We start from the raw sequence: 20973 nt of genomic DNA on the forward strand, positions 1-20973 counted from the left end.
ATGACCTCCAAGATCCCTTCCAACTTTATTATTATTATGAAGGAAGGATAAAGAAAAGGAAATAACATGAAAGGAAGAAGAAGGAAGGAAAAGGACAAAGAAAAAGGAGGTAACAGGAAAGGAGGAGGAAGGAACTGTCAGAAGTAAATCTTCATCCTGGTTCATCCAAGCCGGGAATAAATAAGCAACATGGCAACTGCTTTGGGAGGAAGGTTACAGTTTATTGAAGAAGCAGAAAGATGGTCCTTGCAAGAAAGAGCAGGGGAGAGAAAAGAGAGAGAGCACATGGGCAGTAGGGTTTTTTATACCCCCTCTAGCCTTGTTTGGAATAGTTTCCTGTTCCTGTGGCATGAACCTTGAGGCTATTTCTGAGTGTTTTTCTAGGCCCTGTTATCTTGTGGTTTAATCCTATTATCATATCCTGCTTCCCAGGTGATGGGGCTAATGACTCCTAGAGTTTGGGTGGGGCATGCAGATCTTCTCTTTTGTCTTCTTGATTGCTCTGGCTTCAACTCTGATGGTTTTACATCTGCATTTGTATGGGGCTAGCTCAGTGTTTCTCAACCTTGACAATTTTAAGGCATGTGGACTTCAACTCCCAGAATTCCACAGCCAGCAATGCTGGCTGTGGAATTCTGGGAGTTGAAGTCCACATGCCTTAAAATTGTCAAGGTTGAGAAACACTGGCTTGCTTGGGGCAGAGAGATAGATTTGGGGCCAGGTTTGGTTTTGAAAAGTCCTTTTGAGGAAAAATATATTTTTCTGCCCTTTTAATATTTCCTTCTCTGGGCTAACTTCCCTCAGAAGGAAGGAAGGAAGGAAGGAAGGAAGGAAGGAAGGAAGGAAGGAAAAAAGGAAAGGAGGAAGAAGGAAGGAAGGAAGGGAAGGAGGAGGACAAAGAGAAGGAAAGGAGATAAAAGGAAAGGAGGGGAAAGGAAGAAAGAAGGAGGTCAAAGAGAAGGAAGGAACGAGCAGGAGAAAGAACTGAAAGGAAGGGAGGGGGAGGAGGAGAAGAAAAAGAAAGGAAGTGGAGAGGAAAAAAAATCGCGAGCCTCCCTTCGCTTCCTCCTTCCGGCCTCAGAGCGGCCCCGCCCCCTCACGCAGCGCCGCCAGCCCACCCTCGCCCCGCCCACCCCCGCTGCCGCGCCTGCGCGAGTCCTCCCGGGCGTCCTTGCAGGAGCTGCTGCCGTCGGGGCTTCGCGGAGAGCGAGGGAGGGGGCTGCCGTCCGTCCGTCCGTCGGGAAGCGCCGCCATGCAGAGCTGGAGCCGGGTCTGCTGCGCCCTCGCCCAGGTACGGCCGAGGGGGCCGCGGGAGGAGACGCCGCGGGGCCGCAGCCTGCCTGCCAGGGCCGGGGGCTCGGCGGTCTCCGCCAAGCGGGAAGCCCGGCTGCGTCGGAGCCTGGAGGGCGGCCCAATCCGGGCTTGGCGGGTCGGCTGGGCAGGGGGCGCCTTGTGGACGGGGGGGGGAAGGGCGACACGTGTGTGCCATGCGCACGACCCAAGGCGGGGGCGGTCCCATCCTGGCCGCTTCAAAGAGGGGTGGGCTCCCAATGCAGCCGGCATGGCAGAAGAAGAAGAGAGCGGGAAGGGACCCTTGGAGGTCTTCTGTCCGACCCCCCTGCTCAAGCAGCAGGCCCTGTTCCACGCCATTCAAGAGGGCTGCCCAGCCTCCTCTTAAAACCCCGCTGGTTAATCCCATCAGTCAGAATAGAGCTGGAAGGGATCCTTGGAGGTCTTCTAGCCTGACCCCCTGCTCATACCATTTCAGACAAATGGGGGGAGGTCCTATCTCTCTCTCTTTTTTTTAGAAACCTTCAGGGATGGAGCATCCCTGGCTTTTGGAGGCATGCCATTCCTCTGATTAATGAATACAGAACAGAGCTGGAAGGGACCTTGCAGGTCATCTAGTCCAACCCCCTGCTCAGGCAGGGAACCCTGGACCATTTCAGACAAATGGTGGTCCAGGCTTTTCTTAAAAACCTCCCGTGTTGGAGCACCCACAGCTTCTGGTGGCAAGCCTTTCTTTTGATTAATGAATCAGTCAGAATAGAGCTGGAAGGAACCTTAGAGGTCTTCTAGTCCGACCCCCTGCTCAAACAGGAGAGCTTTTACCAGGGGTCTTCCCACTTGGCCCATTTAAGAGTTGTGTACTTCAACTCCCAGAATTCCTCAGCCAGGCACGCGGGCTGAGGAATTCTGGGAGTTGAAGTCAACAAGTCATAAAAAGGCCAAGTTTGAAGACCCCTCCCAGACTTCCTCAGCCAGGCACTCTAGCTGAGGAATTCTGGGAGTTGAAGTCCACAAGTCATAAAGGGGCCAAGTTTGAAGGTCCCTCCCAGAATTCCTCAGCCAGGCACGCTGGCTGAGGAATTCTGGGAGTTGAAGTCCACAAGTCATAAAAAGGCCAAGTTTGAAGGTCCGTCCCAGAATTCCTCAGCCAGGCACCCTGGCTGAGGAATTCTGGGAATTGAAGTCCACAAGTCATAAAAGGGCCAAGTTTGAAGGCCCCTGCCTTACACCATTCCCGACAAATGGTGGTCCTGTCTCTTTTTAGAAACCCTTAGTGAAGGCTTCTGAAGGCAAGCTGTTCCACTGGTTAATCAATCAATCGGTCAGGAGAGAACTGGAAGGGACGCCCTGCTCAAGCAGGTGACCCCACACCACTTCCCAGATTAAACGATTAGAATTGGATTATTCTGTAGTTTTCTGAAATGAAGGCTCTCTGGTGTGATCCGGAACACTACAGATCGTCCTCGACCTACAACAGTTCATTTAGCGACCGTTCAAAGTTACAAAGACACTGAAAAAAGTGACTTATGGCCCTTTTTCACACTTACGACCGTTACGGCATCCCCACGGTCACGTGGTCAAAATTCAGACGCTTGGCAACTGACTCATATTTATGACGGTCGCACCGCCCCCTGGGGTCACATGATCCCCTTTGGCGACCTTCTGACAAGCGAAGTCAACGGGGTGGGGGGGAAGGCAGACTCACTTAACAACCAGGTCACTAACTTAACTGCAGTGATTCACTTAAGAACTGTGGCAAGAAAGGCCGTAAAATGGGACAAAGCTCCAATTCTCACTTAGCAACAGAAATTTGGGAGCTGTGTGTGTGTGTGTGTGTGTCAATTGTGGTCATAGGTTGAGGACTACCTGTATTCTGTACTTTTCTGAATTTCATAATGTGATAAGAATAAGCTGGACCTGTATAAGAATCTGTCCTTTGCCTCTCTTGAGCTTTGAGATATGGACGTAATTTAAGCACAGTAGTGTATTTTTTTTTATATAGAACATTTTTCTGCTATATAAACAGATTTGAACGTGGCCTTGAGATTAATTGCAAGGACTAAATGTCAAGGTTTGTGAGGGAGTATTAGCTTATAAGCTTATTTGCACATAACAGACTTTGCTATTTGCAATCTGCAGGCTTCAAAATGGCTAATCACTTCAAAAGCACCTTCAGCTTTTATTTTATTTTTTTGCAAATCTTTATGATAGCAGAGTGTAATCCATGGAAATGCTATTTAAGATACAGAAAACAAAAGTAAGGATTTTGCACAGTTTATTGTATGGATATGGCATTCTTTCTGGGGGAATTTAGATGCCAAGGAAGACAAACATTGAAGATTTTTTAAAATTATAATAAACTTTATTACGGTCGTAGACTTTTTACAATATATTAATAATAATAAAAATAGTACTAACATTAATAGTAAGAAGATTTTTTTTCCTGTTTAGAACTGGCAAGGATAGAGAGGAAATGATAAACTGAAGCCGAAACGTAAGAATAAAGACATTTCATTCGATCAAAATGTTAGGCTGGACCATAATCGATATTTAGCATCTTTATAAAAGAACATAAACTGATTATTTCCTCTTCTTTTTCCCTCCCCTCAAATTAGAGAGGCCATTTTAGCCGGATCCAGCATGGATTACAAAGTATTTCAGCAGGGCCTGTAAGAACTTACGCCGATCAAGGTAAATATTGTATAGCTTTGAATAAGTAACATGGAAAAATGGGATATTTTTTTTCTTAATAGAATCCGCAGTTCCTTCCGGGATAGGGTTTAGCCGCATTACTGTTTATTTCTTTATTAAATTCTCACCTAGCTCTTTGAGTTCTACCAAACACCGGATCTGATATTTATGCATTTATACCACATAGTACAGGGGTAGGCAACCTTGGCTCTTTTATGACTTGGGGACTTCAATACCCAGAATTCCTGAACCAGCCATGCTGAACTCAGGAATTCTGGGAGTTGAAGTCCACAAGTCATAAAAGAGCCAAGGTTGCCTACCCCTGACATAGTGAAACACCTTAGCAAAGCCACCAGACCTTTGGAATTAGACTTGTTAATAATACAGTTGAAAATTTGCTATGCCTATTTATGTGTTTACTGTACACTGTATCTATGCACTAATAATGAACAATATATTCTGTGGCAATGAAGATACTTTTGTTTTGGTCAGGGGTAGGCAACCTTGGCTCTTTTATGACTCGTGGATTTCAACTCCCAGAATTCCCGAGCCAGCATGGCTCAGCTTGGAAACCTCTCCCTTTCCCCTCAGCGTGGCTGGCTCAGGAATTCTGGGAGTTGAAGTCCACGAGTCATAAAAGAGCCAAGGTTGCCTACCCCTGGCCTAGGCCTAGGCCGTTTTATGACTCGTGGACTTCAACTCCCAGAATCCCTGAGTCAGCCTGGCTCAGCTTGGAAACCTCTCCCTTTCCCCTCAGCGTGGCTGGCTGAGGAATTCTGGGAGTTGAAGTCCACAAGTCATAAAAGAGCCAAGGTTGCCCACCCCTGGTTTAGGTAGAGTTCTCTTTCCTGGCAATCTTTATAAACATGCACAGGTAGGCCTCAATTTACAACAATTCATTTAGTGACGGTTTCAAGTTACCACAGCACTGAAAAAATGAGTTATGACCGTTTTTCACACTTATGACTATTGCAGCCTCCCCATGATCACGTGATCAAAATTCGGACGCTTGGCAACTGACTCATATTTATGACGGTCGCAGTGTCAATGATTCACTTAATTTCGGTGGCAAGAAAGGTCATGAAATGGGGCAAAATTCACTGAACAGTTGTTTCACTTTGCAACAGAAAATTGTTGAAGCTCCATTGTGGCCGTGAATCGACTACCTGTCATTTAAATACTGTAAATTCTCTGTGATTCTTTTTTTAAAATGAAGTTTGTGTCTTTCTTTTTTTATATAATATTTTATTAATTTTCCAATTTTACATTTGAACATTTAAAAAGCAACATGGTGACTGAGTAAATCAATAGTTCAATAAGGTTACAACATCAAATATTTCTTCTCTGTTTCCCTTCATTTACTGTCTCATATTCAGGTTAGTACATTTCTAATTATATCAACTCAAAAAGAACATTATTACATTTATCCATAAATTTTTAGCTTATACATATCTTAATTACATTCAATCTTCATAAGCAATCCATATCCTATTGATTTTTACTCAATTTTTAACTTCTTATCAATATTCCAATGTAACGTTTAATATTTATAATTTTCAGACTTTGGGTAACCAAAATTTCCCTCATCTCACTTCATAACAAGCTATAATATCCAAAATACATATTTTATCTACTTGAATATCATCTTGTTCTATTTCCTAAGAGTTATCTATTTCCCACCATATTAAATCATCTACCTCATAACACAATATCCTCTTTAACAAATCAAAACCATTATATATATATTGCCTGGGTTAATCAATAAATCAAACACATTCATAATATTTAATTTTCTTTTCCCTTTTAAGTCTTAATTTTTAAAAATTACAAGTTTGTGTCTTTTTTTTTTTTTTTTGTCAGTCGATGCTGATGTGACCGTCATCGGATCTGGCCCCGGCGGCTATGTTGCTGCCATCAAAGCCGCTCAGCTTGGCTTTAAGGTGAGCAAACATGGTAAAATCACCCAGATCATGTAGCAATAATTTGGAAAAAATTTTGCCGAAGTTCTTACCGACAAGTCAAAGACATTCAGTGACATAGAAATGATGAGAAGTTTGAAATAGAAGCTCTGAGAATTAAGTAATGTCAGTTTACCCTCAGTGGGGTTTTGACTTCTGGTATAGAATGAATATGACTATGGTTTCCTTTACCCTTGACCATTAGGATAGGAGACCACCAGGAAATTCGAAGGCTGTAGACTAGAGTGGGAATCTGGAACAAGCATGCCAGAAGAAAAGGCAAGCCCGTTCTCTCACCTCCCAAAAAATGGCTTAGATAAATCAAACTGGAATCAAACTCAGCTTCATCGCTTATTTCCCTTTCTCTTTGAGAATTAATTCCCGAGTAGCCTCATGTCGAATTCTGCCACTTAGGCACAGTTTTCGTTACGTTGTACTGCATCTCGGAAGGAAAATTGACTTCTTTTATTTGTCAAATTTATTGGCCAGCCATCTTACTTACTACAGGGTTGATTTCTGGACAAATTTTAACAGGATTGTTGTCCTCAAAAGATGCATCCAGATGCTGGGTTTCTGTATGAAAAGTCTGTTCAAATTATGTTTGAAAGCAGAAGGAAGAGAGAGAAATGGGACAGGTTATTTTCTTTTTATAACCACCCTTGGTCCTTCGTCTGTTTTTAACTTCCTGTGGCTATTTTGCAAAAACCGCAGCACTTTTTCTAAGGCAGTGGTTCTCAACCTGTGGGTCGGGACCCCATTTGGGGTCGAATGACCATTTCACGGGGGTCGCCAAACCATTTTGGCGACCTCTTTTCTTTGGCCACGCCCCTGACACCCGATGATGTGTAAGTGGTTGGGGGTCACCACAACATGGGGAACTGTATTATGGGGTCGCGGCATTGGAAAGGTTGAGAACCACTGTTCTAAGGGGTCCCTCGTGATCTCTTAACTTGATTGTTTCTTGCAGACGTTTCATTACCAAACTAAGTAAGCTCATCAGTGCTAGAAGGGACTGTTTTTCTATTTGGAAAAAACGCTTCTAACCCCTCCTAAAAACCCGGGACTACCTTTTCTGCAGCAAAACTAAACAGTTATATAAAAAAAATAACTCTTGCTTTTAAATCTTAGACCGTCTGCGTGGAGAAAAATGAAACACTGGGTGGGACCTGTTTGAATGTTGGCTGCATACCTTCTAAGGTAAGTTCAGGATTTGTCTTTCCCATTAGATCGGAGGCAAATGTCGCTTCAAACTGGGTGTGATGACCCAGGGCACAGCACCGAGGCAATGCAGTCAGCTGGCAATTCAAACCGCCCTTTAATTGCTCCAAATTCTCCCCAAGTGCTCCCACATTTCTGGCAAGCCCCAGAATAAAGAAAGATAGACACACACACACCTCTGGCTGCAAGTATTAGGAGAGGAATTTACTCAAGGCCATGGAGATAAGAAAGAATGACACATACATCATAAACCTAGCGAATGCACACTTGCCTGAGCAGTTACAGAAAGCAATCCAAAATACAGTTTTCAGTTCTTCAAACTTCCAAGCAACGTTGTCAGCCAGTCCAATGGTCAGAGTTTCCGGGTTTCCAAGCAGAAGTCACAGAACAAGAAATCAACAACAACACACACACAAAACTCCAAGGAATCAGCGTTTGTTCCCGACAAATGCCTCTCCCCACAGCGTCTCCTTAAATCTCAGTCTCCAGGTGTGCCTGTGGAGAGGGGCGGGACGCTCTCATCCCGAGTAGTTGAGCCTGTCTGCGTTGTTCCCTCCTTCTCTCCACTCTCCGTGCTCTAGGATCAGGAGGGGTGGCCCTTGCTCATCGCCTGAACTCTGTCGCTCCTGTTCCTCCTGTCCCAATCGCTCCAGCGATGGAGCGTCCACGATCTCTGGTGGCAAGCTGTTCCACTGGTTGATTGTCCTCACTGTCAGGAACTTTCTCCTTAATTCCAGGTTGCTTCTCTCCTTGGCCAGTTTCCAACCATTGTTTCTCGTCCTTCCCTCTGGTGCTCTGGTGAACAACGTGACCCCCTTTTCTTGGCGGCAGCCCGTCAAATACCGGAATGCTGCTATCATGTCTCCCCTGTTTCTTCTTTTCATTAGACTAGACAAACTGAAGTCCCGCAGCCGTTCTTCGTATGTTTTAACCTCCAGGCCTTGGATCCTCTTAGTGCAGTGGTTCTCAACCTTTTTAATGCCGCGACCCCCAACCGGTCGTAAGTCGAGGATTACCCAACCGGTCAGAATGGGGCTTTTGGTGGGCTCAGCAGGGCAGAGACATCCTGGACAATTCCTGTTGGCTTTTGAAAGCCAATAGAATGAGACTCTATTCAAGAGAGTCTATTCTATTGGCTTTCAAAAGCCAATAGAATAAAAGGGAGTAGCACAGCTAAGGAAAAGGGGGAAAAATGGCGGACTGCGTTGTTTGGCGACCCCCGTGAAATGGTCGTTCGACCCCAAATGGGGTCCCGACCCACAGGCTGAGAACCACTGGCTTAGTGGAAAAGTAGTTATTTTAAATGCCCTTAATTTTTTTTTTTAAAACGCAGCATTTTCTGGGCAGATGGCGTGTTTAATTGAAATCTGCTTTACATCACAGGCCTTGTTAAACAATTCACACCTGTACCATTTGGCTCACGGGAAAGACTTCGCTAGCAGGGGAATTGAAAGTGAGTATGCCAGGCAGTGGACATCACCCCAGTTCTGCTAAATTTATTCTGTTTATTTATTTGTTGGTTTGCATCCCGTCTTTAGTACTTTGACGAAGAACCCAAGGCGACAGACGTACCCAACATAACCTCCCTCCCTCCTGTTTTCCCCACAACATCCCTGTGAGGTGGGCCAGTCGCTTTCTTTCAGCCCTGGGAAGGAGGCGGGGACCAACCACTTTGGAAAAACCTTAAAAGACTGCAGGGGCTCATTCAAGCAGTGGCCAGGAGTCAGCACTGATTGGAAGGCACAAACAAAAAAGAAAGCCTCCCATTGGGCAGATGGTGGTCTAGGGCCCTTGTGACAAGGAAGAGTCCATCTGAGCAGGATTGGGGGTGATTTCACTGACTTCCTTCCTGTCCCTTCCTTCCTTCCTTCCTCTCTCTCTCTCCTTCCTTCCTCTCCTTCCTTCCTTCCTATTTCTCCTCCCTCCCTCCCTTTCTTCTTTCCTGTCTCCTTCCTTCTTATCTCCTTTCTTCATTCCTATCTCTCCTTCCTTTTTCTCTCCCTCCCTCCTTCCCTTTTTACCTGTCTTGCCTTCCTTCCCTCCTTCCTTCCTTCCTTCCTTCCTTCCTTCCTTCCTTCCTTCCTTCCTTCCTTCCTTCCTTCCTTCCTATCTCTCCTCCCTCCTTTTCTTCTTTCCTGTCTCTCCTTCCTTCCTATCTCTCCTTCCTTTCTCTCTCCCTTCCTCCTTCCCTTTTTACCTATCTTGCCTGCCTTCCTTCCTTCCTTCCTTCCTTCCTTCCTTCCTTCCTTCCTTCCTTCCTTCCTTCCTTCCTTCCTTCCCTCCCTCCTTCCTTCCTTCCTATCTCTCCTCCTTCCCTCCCTTTCTTTCCTGTCTCTCTCTCCTTCCTTCCTTCCTATCTCTCCTTCCCTCGCTCCCTCTCTCCCTCCCTCCTTCCTTCCTTCCTATCTCTCCTCCCTCCCTTTCTTCTTTCCTGTCTCCTTCCTATCTCCGTCCTTCATTCCTATATCTCCTTCCTTTCTCCCTTCCTCCTTCCCTTTTTACCTCTTGCCTTCCTTCCTTCCTTCCTTCCTTCCTTCCTTCCTTCCTTCCTTCCTTCTTCCTTTCTCCCTTTCTTCTTTCCTGTCTCTCCTTCCTTCCTATCTCTCCTTCCTCTCTCTCTCCCTCCCTCCTTCCCCTTTTTTCCTGTCTCGCCTTCCTTCCTTCCTTCTTCCTTCCTCCCTTCCTATCTCTCATTCCCTCGCTCCCTCCTTTCTTCCTATCTCTCCTCCCTTTCTTCTTTCCTGTCTCCTTCCTTCCTATCTCCTTCCTTCCTATCTCTCCTTCCTTTCTCCCTCCCTCCTTCCCTTTTTACCTGTCTCACCTTCCTTCCTTCCTTCCTTCCTTCCTTCCTTCCTTCCTTCCTTCCTTCCTTCCTTCCTATCTCTCCTTCCTTCCTATCTCTCCTTCTTTCCTTCCTCCCTGCCTCCCTCCCTCCAGGCTAAGTTTGGATTGCAATGTTTAGTTGTTCTGTGAGTTTCCTTTAAAACTGGGGAATGCCTGAGATCACAAACTCCTCCGTAATTTGTGTTAAACAGTTACAGGTCTCCGGTTGAATTTGGAGAAAATGATGGAGCAGAAGAGCAGCGCAGTGAAGGCTTTAACAGGAGGAATCGCTCACCTGTTTAAACAAAATAAGGTGCGTTTTTTGACAAAAACACACCGGCTCTTGCTTGCGTTATCCCTAGCAAGTAGGCACTTTACACCACTTTACTCAGCTGGGGGAGGATAAATAATAAAAGGAAAAAAGGGAGATCCCTAGAAAATCTTTATTAACAGAAGAGCTTAGAAAAATGAAGACAGATCGCTTAAAAGTGCTTTTCTTTGATCTTTCCAAAAAAACCAAAATTAATCTTCCAGATCCCTCACTTGCAGGGAAAGCGTATAAATTCCATTGCTACAGATCAGGGATGGATTTGTTTTTCTTATATTAAATGATGAGCGCAAACAAATCGTCTGATTTATATCCTGATTTTCAAGAACCTATAGAAATGATCATATCTCAGATGGTCTCAACAGATTGGGATTTAGCCTAATCTGACTCCTCGAAAACAGTGGCATACCGGTAGTCCTTGACTTACAGCCATTCGTTTAGTGCCGGGGTCTTCAAACCTGGCCCTTTTATGACCCGTGGACTTCAACTCCCAGAATTCCTCAGCCAGCCTGGCTCAGCTTGGAAACCTCTCCCTTTCCCCTCAGCATGGCTGGCCCAGGAATTCTGGGAGTTGAAGTCCACGAGTCTTAAAGTTGCCAAGGTTGAGAAACCCTGATATAGGGCAGGGGTGGGGAATCTTGGCTCTTTTATGACTCATGGACTTCAACTCCCAGAATTCCTCAGCCAGATGGCTCAGCTTGGCAAACTCCCTTCCCCTCAGCGTGGCTGGCTGAGGAATTCTGGGAGTTGAAGTCAACAAGTCATAAAAGGGCCAAGTTTGAAGACCCCTGGTTTAGGGACTGTTTGAAGTTACAACGGCACTGACAAAAGTGACTTCTGACTGTTTTTCACACTTACGACCGTCGCAGCCTCCCCAAGATCATGTGGTCAAAATTCAGACACTTGGCAACTGGCATGTACATAGGACGGTCGCAGCGTCCCGGGGTCATGTGATCCCCTTTTGTGATCTTCTGACAAGCAAAGTCAATGGGGAAGCCAGATTCACTTAACAGCCGTGTTACTAACTTAACCGCTGCCGTGATTCACTCAACAACTGTGGCCAGAAAGGTCATAAAACGGGGCAAAACCTGCTTAGCGACTGTCTCGCTTAGCAGCAGAAATTTTGAGTTCAGTTCTGGTCCTAAGTCAAGGACTATGTGCTTATTCTTCTCTTGAGTGCCATTCTGCCATAATATATTTCAAATGTGTCTGAAATGGTATATGGTTTCCTGCCTGAGCAGGGGGTTGGACTAGATGACCTCCAAGCTCCCTTCCAACTTTTTAAATTATTATTATTATTATTATTATTATTATTATTATTATTATTATTAAATATTATTATGGTTATTGTAGTTATTGTTGTTGTTATTATTGTTGAGGATCATCGCACAGTCAGCCAGATGTTCAGACTGGATTTGACATTTTTGTCTACCTATCGAGTCTTTATCAAGGACCTGGGATAAGCAGATGTGGATTTGTTGTTTTTGTTGTTGTTGTTGTTGTTGTTGTTATTATTATTATATGGTTGGTTGCACAATCAGCCAAATATTCAGACTGGATTTGTCCTTTTTATCCACCCTATCAAGTCTTCCCCAAGGACCTGGGATAAGCAGATGTTGTAAAATAATATTAACAGATATTTTGCAGGGCTGAAGCTGTTCCAAGCAATGCTGCCCTTTGGCAGTTGGCTATTATTATTTAAACAACAATAATAATAGCCTTGGGCACTAGATAATGATTTCTTTGTTTTTTTAAAAAGGATGTTTTTTTTTCTCCTGTAAGGTGACACACGTGTCCGGCTTTGGAAAAATAACTGGCAAAAACCAGGTCACTGCAGCCAAAGACGACGGCAGTACTCAGGTTATTAATACGAAGAACATCCTTATAGCTACCGGTTCTGAAGTAACGCCTTTTCCAGGAATTACGGTACGGCTTGACTTTGAAGTTTATCTAGTCTAATATCTAGTTTATCTAGCGTAATTTTTTTTCTTAAACACTCTGTCTCTGTCTCTGTCTCTCTCTCTCTCTCTCTCTCTCTCTCTCTCTCTCTCTCTCTCTCTCAACTTATTTAGATTGATGAAGACACAGTCGTATCGTCCACTGGCGCGCTTTCTTTGAAACAAGTCCCTGAAAAAATGGTAGTCATTGGCGCAGGAGTCATTGGTGTAGAACTGGTAAGAAACAGACTTTTTAAAAAACCCTGGTTTTTTTGGAGTTAAAGTACTTTAAATTTTTTGGGGATGTATGTATAGTGGATTGATCATTTAATTTGTATGTTTTTTTTCTCTCTTTCTTTAACCCTGTATTCAGCTCTGGGAAGGAGGAGGGAGGGTTATGGGGTGGGAGGGGGGTATTTTATTGTAAAATGTTTATAAAAAATTTCAATAAAAAAAAACCCTGTTCTTCAATGTTTCTAGTTTATTTTATGATTTATTCATTTATGAGCTTTATATACCGCTTTAAGTGCAAGCACTCTCTAAGCGGTGTACACCAGTAAGCAATGTATGTATGTATATGTGTGTATATATATATATATATATATATATATATATATATATATATATATATTATATATATATATATATACACACATACATACATACATACATACACACACACATTGCCCCCAACAATCTGGGTCCTCATTTTACCTACCCCGGAAGGATGGAAGGCTGAGTCAACCTTGAGCCGGTGAGATTTGAACCGCTGACCTGCTGAACACAGTCAGCTAAAGTGGCCTGCAGTACTTGCACTCTAACTGCTGCGCCACCTTGGCTCTAGTGCGATGCAATGGTTATATAGTTGACGGGATGGCCCCACTATTACAGGGTAATACTGATTTTAAAATTGCAGCACTGTTTAGTAGCAGAGTTTGGGACTCAATTTAAAGTTATTACCCAACAAAGCCCTGTATGGCGTTGTGTCAAAATATTTCACTGCCTTGCCAAAAGTTGAAATATTTTGATACAACGCCATACAGGGCTTTGTTGGGTAATAACTTTAAATTGAGTCCCAAACTCTGCTAGTAAACAGTGCTGCAATTTTAAAATCGGTGTTACCCTGTAATAGTGGGGCCACCCCACCAACTATATAACATAAAAAGACCATGGATTTGAAGTTGGAAGAACCTTTTATTTCATGGTGGATGTTAGCTTGATTAGCGTGAAGTTCGTTCACTGTCTTTGGAAAGTTACTTTGCAAACTTGCTCGTCCCAGGGTTCCGTTTGGCAGCGTCTGGGCGCCGATGTGACAGCTGTGGAATTCCTGGGCCACGTTGGTGGATTGGGCATCGACATGGAGATATCCAAGAATTTCCAGCGCATTCTTCAGAAGCAAGGACTTAAATTTAAATTGAATACTAAAGTCACCGGTGCCACTAGGAAACCAGATGGAAAGATTGACGTTTCGTAAGTATTCAGGAGGTAAATAACTGAATTTTTAAGTACCCAAAGAATCAAAGAACATTCCCTCATTCCACGAGGCAAGGAAATTGGATCCTATTTTTTATTTATTGAATAAATAAAAGGACTTTAAAGGTCTTCAGAACAGGCATAGGAAGTAAATTAATAACTTGATTTATAGCAGTGTTTCTCAACCTTGACAATTTTAAGGCATGTGGACTTCAACTCCCAGAATTCCACAGCCAGCATTGCTGGCTGTGGAATTCTGGGAGTTGAAGTCCACATGCCTTAAAATTGTCAAGGTTGAGAAACACTAATTTATAGTATGTCTGCCCCACCACACAGCTTGCTCAGCATGTTTGGTTAGCCTTCGACCTATTATTCTTTTATATGGTATTGATAAAGATAGACTGTAAATAAATTTCTGTCTTGACTCTGATACCCTGCAGCTCCCTGTCTCCAGATTTTCAGGCAGCCCTTCCTCCCTGGCATTTCATAAAGCAGGGGGTCTTCAAACTCGGCCCTTTTATGACTTGTGGACTTCAACTTCCTCAGCACACTGGCTGAGGAATTCTGGGAGTTGACGTTCACAAGTCATAAAAGGGCCAAGTTTGAAGACCCCTGTCATAAAGGCTTTCTCACCAGACTTTTGCAATTGACTCGTGGCGAATTTGTCAATGCCGATGAGGGTGTCCAAGTGGTGCTCCAGTTGTTTTGGGATTGCACCCAAGGCGCCTATTGCTATTGGTACTACCCTTGCTTGCCTTTGCCACAGTCGTTCTATTTCTGTTTGTAGATCTTTGTGTTTTGTTATCTTCTCCAGTTCTTTCTCTTCTATTCTGCTGTCTCCAGGCACTGCCACGTCCACTATCCAGACTTTTTTGTCTTTCTTATCGACAATTGTTAAGTCTGGGGTGTTATGTTGCAGGTGCTTGTCTGTTTGAATTCTTCTTCTTCTTCTTCTTCTTCTTCTTCTTCTTCTTCTTCTTCTTCTTCTTCTTGTTAAGTCTGGGGTGTTATGTTGCAGGTGCTTGTCTGTTTGAATTCTTCTTCTTTTTCTTCTTTTCCTCCTCCTCCTCCTCCCTCCTCCTTCTTCTTCTCCTCCTTCCTTCCTTCCTTCCTTCCTTCCCTCCTCCTCTTTCTCCTCCTCCTCCTTCTTCTCCTCTTCCTCCCTCCCTTCCTTCCTTCCTCCTCCTCTTCCTCCTTCTCCTCCTCCTCTTCTTCTTCTTCTTCTTCTTCTTCTTCTTCTTCTTCTTCTTCTTCTTCTTCTTCTTCTTCTTCTTCTTCTTCTTCTTCTTCTTCTTCTCCTCCTCCTCTTTATTACTACTACTACCACTACTGCTACTATTATATACTACTACTACTCAGGCAAGAAAGGTCATAAAATGGGGCAAAGCAAATGTCTCACTTAGCAACAAACCTTGGGCTCAATTGTGGTCGTACGCCGAGGACTACTTGTGTTGACGTTTACCTTTTTCCTCAGAATCGAAGCCGCAGCCGGTGGCAAAGCCGAAGCGATCACCTGCGACGTCCTTCTGGTTTGTATCGGTCGACGCCCCTTCACCGACAACCTTGGTCTGGACAGTGTGGGGGTTGAACTAGATAACCGGGGCAGAGTCCCAATCAACAACAGATTCCAAACCAAAGTCCCCAAGTAAGTTGAAATGGTTAGAACTGCGGTCTCTTGTCTGCCTCTCGGAAACTCCCGAAACGAAATAAAGACCGATCGCTGCATGAAGTGTGATTCAACTTGCCATTTCACCAAACCAGTTATATAGTTCGGTCTCACCGGCGTTGTTCAAATCGGGAACGTATATCGTTAAAACAAAACATTTTGTCTAAAAGCCCTGGCTTTTATTATTATTATTATTATTTTTATTATTATTTTATTTTTATTTTTTTGTTAATTTGTTCTACAAAGGCCCTTTAAGGCCAGAGTGTCTAAAGGTTAACCCTGCTCCTTCCCTACCTAATAATTTATGTGGCTGACAAAGAGTTAAAAGGGAGACTAGTATAGCTATTTCAAGCTCTTTAGCTCGCTTTAGCTTGTAATAGCTATACTAGTCTCCCTTTCATTCTTTGTCCGCCACAACATTTACAGTGTTCACAGTGGTGACGTCTGCCTGCAAAAGATGTTCCTAGACTGGAGTGAAAGGCAGAACAGATTGCTTTATATTTGATAGAGCGGGTGTTCCACCCAACACATAGATAATAATTTATATATTTATTTGCATTCTGCCTTGACCGTTATTACACGTAACTCAAGGCAGCGAAGATGTCCAGCGCGCCTTCCTCCTCTTTATTTTCCCCACAGCAACGACCCTGTGAGGTGGGTTGGGATGAGAGAGAAGGCCTGGCCCAAAGTCACCCAGCTGGCTTTCATGCCCAAAGCAGGACTAGCACTTGCCGTCTCCTGGTGATTGGCCCAAAGTCATCCAGCTGGCTTGTGGCTAAGGTGGGATTAGAACCCTCTGTCTCCAGGTGATTGGCCCAAAGTCATCCAGCTGGCTTGTGGCTAAGGCGGGACTAGCACTTGCAGTCTCCTTGTAATTGGCCCAAAGCCATCCCACTTGCTTTCATGCCTAAGGCGGGACTAGAACTCACTGTCGCCTGGTGATTGGCCCAAAGTCATCTAGCTGGCTTGTGGCTAAGGCAGGACTAGCACTTGCAGTCTCCTTGTGATTGGCCCAAAGTCATCCCGCTGGCTTGTGGCTAAGGCGGGACTAGAACTCACTGTGTCCCGGTGATTGGCCCAAAGTCACCCAACCAGCTTTTGTGGCTCTGGGTGGGACTAGAACTCATCGCCTCCCGCTTTCTAGCCTGGTGCCTTAACCCCTACAACAAACTGTCTTTGTGACATTTCTCTACCCAGCCATGCATTGCTGTGGCTCAGTCGGGTTAAATGAAAAAGAAAGAAAAGAGAAAGCGCACGTTTCTAAGATGTTTAATTTCACAATGCTTGCGGGTATACAATATTTTTTGTTGTTCCATTGTCTGCGCAGATATAGAGATTGTCTGAAATCGTAGCGTGTGTTGCTTTTACGTCCAACAGATGGCGCTGTTTTTTTAAAAAAACCATGTTTTTACCTGTCACAGATGTGACATGTATATAATATAGGTATATAAAAACACGCGCGTATTCGAATGCAACGTTGTGTCAAAATTTCAAAGCAATCGGTGAAGACCTTTCGGAGATTTAAGATGTTGAACAAACGAACATTTACATTTTTATTTTTATATATATAGATAGATAGATGTATATGTTTTGTTTAACTTGGCAGCATTTATGCAATTGGCGACGTAGTGGCCGGACCAATGCTTGCTCACAAAGCCGAAGATGAAGGGATTTTGTGCGTCGAGGGCATCGCTGGAGGCGCAGTGCACATTGACTACAACTGTGTGCCCTCAGTCATTTACACACACCCCGAGGTGGCCTGGGTTGGCAAATCAGAAGAGCAGCTGAAAGAAGAGGTGATCCTGAGAATTTTTCCTGCGGTGGGGGGCGGCATTCATTTAAAAAGCAAAGAATAAGTGGGGATGTTAACACAGCTCTGGTTCACAATGGCCCATAGAGCAGGGCTCCTCCACCTTGGCAACTTGAAGACTCGTGGACTTCAACTCCCAGAATTCCTCAGCCAGCATGGCTCAGCTTGGAAACCTCTCCCTTTCCCCTCAGCACGGCTGGCTCAGGAATTCTGGGAGTTGAAGTCCACGAGTCATCAAAGAGCCAAGGTTGCCTAGCCCTGGTTTAGCCTAACAAAGAGAAGGCTTGAGTCTGACATGATAGCATCTTCCAATACTTCACACGGGGAAGAGGGACTCAATTTATTCTCCATAGCATCTGAAGGCAGGACAAGAAGCAATGGAGGCAAGCCCTTAAAGACAGATCTAACATGGAAATAAGAATTTCCTGACAGTGAGAATAATTATTTAGTGGAAAAACATGCCTCCTGAGCTTGTGGGTGTTCCATTACCATAGGTTTTCAAGAAAAGATTGGACAATTGGACAGTTGTATTGAATAGTATGGGGCAGGGGTCCCCAACCCAGGTCCATGGACCAATACTGGGCCACAGCATGCCAGCAACCGGTCCGCACAAACAAGCAAAGCCCCATCCATGGGAGGCAGGCAGCACACAAAACCATGCACCCTCCGGTCCACGGAAAACCCTTTTTCTACTGAACCGGTCCCTTGGTGCCCAAAAGGTTGGGGACCTCTGATCTAACACGTTGGACTTTTTTTTTTTTTTTTTGCTGTTATTATTATTATTTATTTAAAGGCTTAGCTGAGTTTGCCGTCACCTTTGAGGGTACGATCAGATCTTGTGAGTTGCTTCAAACCAGACAGTGGCTCCATCTGTTTGGTTTTACGAGCAAAGGATGACTTCCACGAATTTGAAAGTGTTTCTTTCTTTCCAGGGAACAGAATACAAGGTTGGTAAGTTCCCTTTTGCGGCTAACAGCAGAGCCAAGACCAACGCAGACACGGACGGTTTGGTGAAGATTTTAAGTCACAAAACGACAGACAGGCTGCTGGGAGCGCATATCTTGGGCGCTGTGAGTATGCCGAAAGAGACCTGTGTTGCAATGTTGCACAAGGCTGAGTTGCTTTACTTCTGATGCTTTATAGCAGGGGTCTTCAAACGTGGCCCTTTTATGACTTGTGGACTTCAGAATTCTGGGAGTTGAAGTCCACAAGTCATAAAAGGGCCACGTTTGAAGACCCCTGCTTAATAGAGTAGGATATAAATACCGATATATAAGCAGCCCCATGTCTACATCTAAGACTACTGTTATAAAGTTCTTTCTAGTCCATAAGCAGTTGTGTAGCTGTTGTGCATGTCCTTTTTTTCATGCTGCCGTTTTTATAAACCACCAATACACACAGCCGTTGTGTTTCCTGTTTTGAGTTACACTCTGGAGAGAGGGCGCGATGGCTTAGTGCAGTGGTTCTCAACCTGCAGGTCGGGACCCCATTTGGGGTCGAACGACCATTTCACGGGGGTCGCCAAACAACGCAGTCCGCCATTTTTTCCCCCTTTTCCTTAGCTGTGCTACTCCTTTTTATTCTGTTGGCTTTTGAAAGCCAATAGAATAGGCTCTCTTGAATAGAGTCTAATTCTATTGGCTTTCCAAAGCCAATAGGAATTGTCCAGGCTGTCTCTGCCCTGCTGAGCCCGCCAAAAGTCCCATTCTGCAAACGGTGCTGCACCAGTTGAGTAGTTCTTGACTTACGACCGGTTGGGAGTCGTGGCATTAAAAAGGTTGAGAACCACTGGCTTAGCGGTTAAAGAGGTTCCTATTGTCAGCTGGAAAGCTGCTAGCCTGGGTTCGAGACCCCAGCGCCACGCAATGGCGTGAGCTCCCGTTCCTTGCTCCAGCTCCTGCCACCTACCAGCTGGAAGGCATGCAAATGCGAGTCGATAAAATAGGTAGATAAACAGGGAACAGCGTTCCGTGTGCCTTTGGCATATAGCCCTACTGGACACATGACCACGGAAAATGTCTTTGGACAACGCTGGCTACCTCGGGCAAGAAACGGAGAGGGACACAACTGGACAGGGAAATCTTTTTATCTTTACCTCTTGGGAGGCCGTTCTCATCAATCACCGTGATCGTTCTTTCTCCAGGGTGCTGGTGAAATGGTTAACGAAGCTGCTCTGGCAATGGAGTATGGCGCATCCTGCGAGGACGTTGCCAGAGTTTGCCACGCCCATCCAGTAAGTTCCTGCGACTCGGATCAGTCACGTTTGGCCATACGGAGAGGTTTTATTGATTTCTATCCTGCCCTTAATTATTTTTTTACAAATAACTTGAAAGGTGGCGAACACGTCCAGCACATCTTCCTCCTCCTATTTGTTCCATAACGACAGCCCTTTGAGGTGAGCTGGACTGGGAGAAAGAGTGACTTGCCCAAAGTCACTTAGCTAGCTTTCATGCCTAAGGCGGGACTAGAACTCACCGTCTCCCTGTGATTGGCCCAAAGTCACCCAGCCGGCTTTCACACCTAAGGCAGGACTAGAACTGGTGATTGGGCCAAAGTCACCCAGCTGGCTTTCACGCCTAAGGTAGGGCTAGAACTCACCATGATAACGGTATTCCAATATTTGAGGGGTTGCCACAAAGAAGAGGGGGTCAAACTATTCTTCAAAGCCCCAGAGGGCAGGACGAGAAACAATGATTGGAAACTGACTAAAGAGAGAAGCAACCTGGAATTAAGGAGAAACTTCCTGACAGTGAGGACAATTAACCAGTGGACCAGCTTTTGCCTCCAGAAATCGTGGGCACTCCATCACTGGAGATTTTAAAGAAGAGACTAGACAGTCAGTTATCTGTATAGTATAGGTTCTCCTGCTTGAGTAGGGGGCTGGACTAGAAGACCTCCAAGGTCCCTTCCAGCCCTATTTTATTTTATCTCCTGGGTGATTGGCCCAAGGTCACCCAGCCGGCTTTTGTGGCTAAGGCGGGACCAGAACTCGCAGCCTCTTGTTTTCTAGCCTTGTGCCTTAACCACTAGACCACACTGCTGGCTCTCTGTGAAAGTCCTTCATAAAGAACCTATTCATAATTGCTGAAGGTTCCCCATCGTTGCATCGTTTTCCTACCTTACCTTCTGCCCCATTCATTTCTCCTATTTTTCCGTGTCTTCCACAGACCGTATCTGAAGCTTTCAGAGAAGCAAACCTGGCGGCGTCATTTGGGAAGGCGATCAACTTCTAACACGAAAGGGCGTCCATTGCGCGAAAAGCACATTTTCCTGTGAAACGACTGAAGACTTGGTAGAAAAAAACCCGGGTCTTTGCAATACTCCTGGGCCTTAATTAAGTGAACTTTTATCTGTCCTCCTCCCCCCCCCCCAAAAAAAACCTTAAGATATTTAAACAGATAGGGGTTTGGAATTAATGAACCAACAGCTGTATCTTATATTATCAATACTATATTTGCGTTATTGATTGTACATCCTTAAGTTTCACTGAAGATAAAACAGCAGTAGGATCAGCTTCTAGTTGGAGAGATCGTAAAGGTCCCATTATGCATTTCGTTCAAATAGTGTCTAATGTTACGCCATGTTGTTGCTTTGTCATTGCTGGGGCGCATCCGATTATTTAAAATAAGCCATGGTCACAGTCATATATATATATATGGTCATATGTTAAGTATTTTTTCCAGTGAAACCGGTCTATTAGAGCACCTGGTCTATTTGCTAATATTTTTGCCTTTCAGCCCCACCATCAAACGTGGGAGCTTTTCCAGGCTACTACGATA

At 44.7% G+C, this 20973-nt stretch overlaps 1 protein-coding gene across 1 annotated transcript; it reads left to right on the forward strand.

Moving 5' to 3' along the window:
• Positions 1-1133: 1133 nt before the first annotated feature.
• Positions 1134-20585, forward strand: DLD (dihydrolipoamide dehydrogenase). The gene is made up of 14 exons (XM_039354489.1): positions 1134-1291; positions 3906-3981; positions 5842-5921; positions 7068-7136; positions 8541-8610; positions 10193-10293; positions 12091-12234; positions 12381-12482; positions 13525-13715; positions 15193-15363; positions 16991-17180; positions 18127-18264; positions 19338-19427; positions 20362-20585. The coding sequence occupies exons 1-14, from the start codon at positions 1253-1255 to the stop codon at positions 20425-20427; spliced, it is 1527 nt and encodes a 508-aa protein (XP_039210423.1). The 5' UTR covers positions 1134-1252; the 3' UTR covers positions 20428-20585.
• Positions 20586-20973: the final 388 nt, after the last annotated feature.

This window comes from Crotalus tigris, unplaced genomic scaffold, assembly GCF_016545835.1.
Source record: "Crotalus tigris isolate CLP2741 ecotype Arizona unplaced genomic scaffold, ASM1654583v1 scf7180000018553.2237530, whole genome shotgun sequence".
Taxonomy (NCBI): domain Eukaryota; kingdom Metazoa; phylum Chordata; class Lepidosauria; order Squamata; family Viperidae; genus Crotalus; species Crotalus tigris.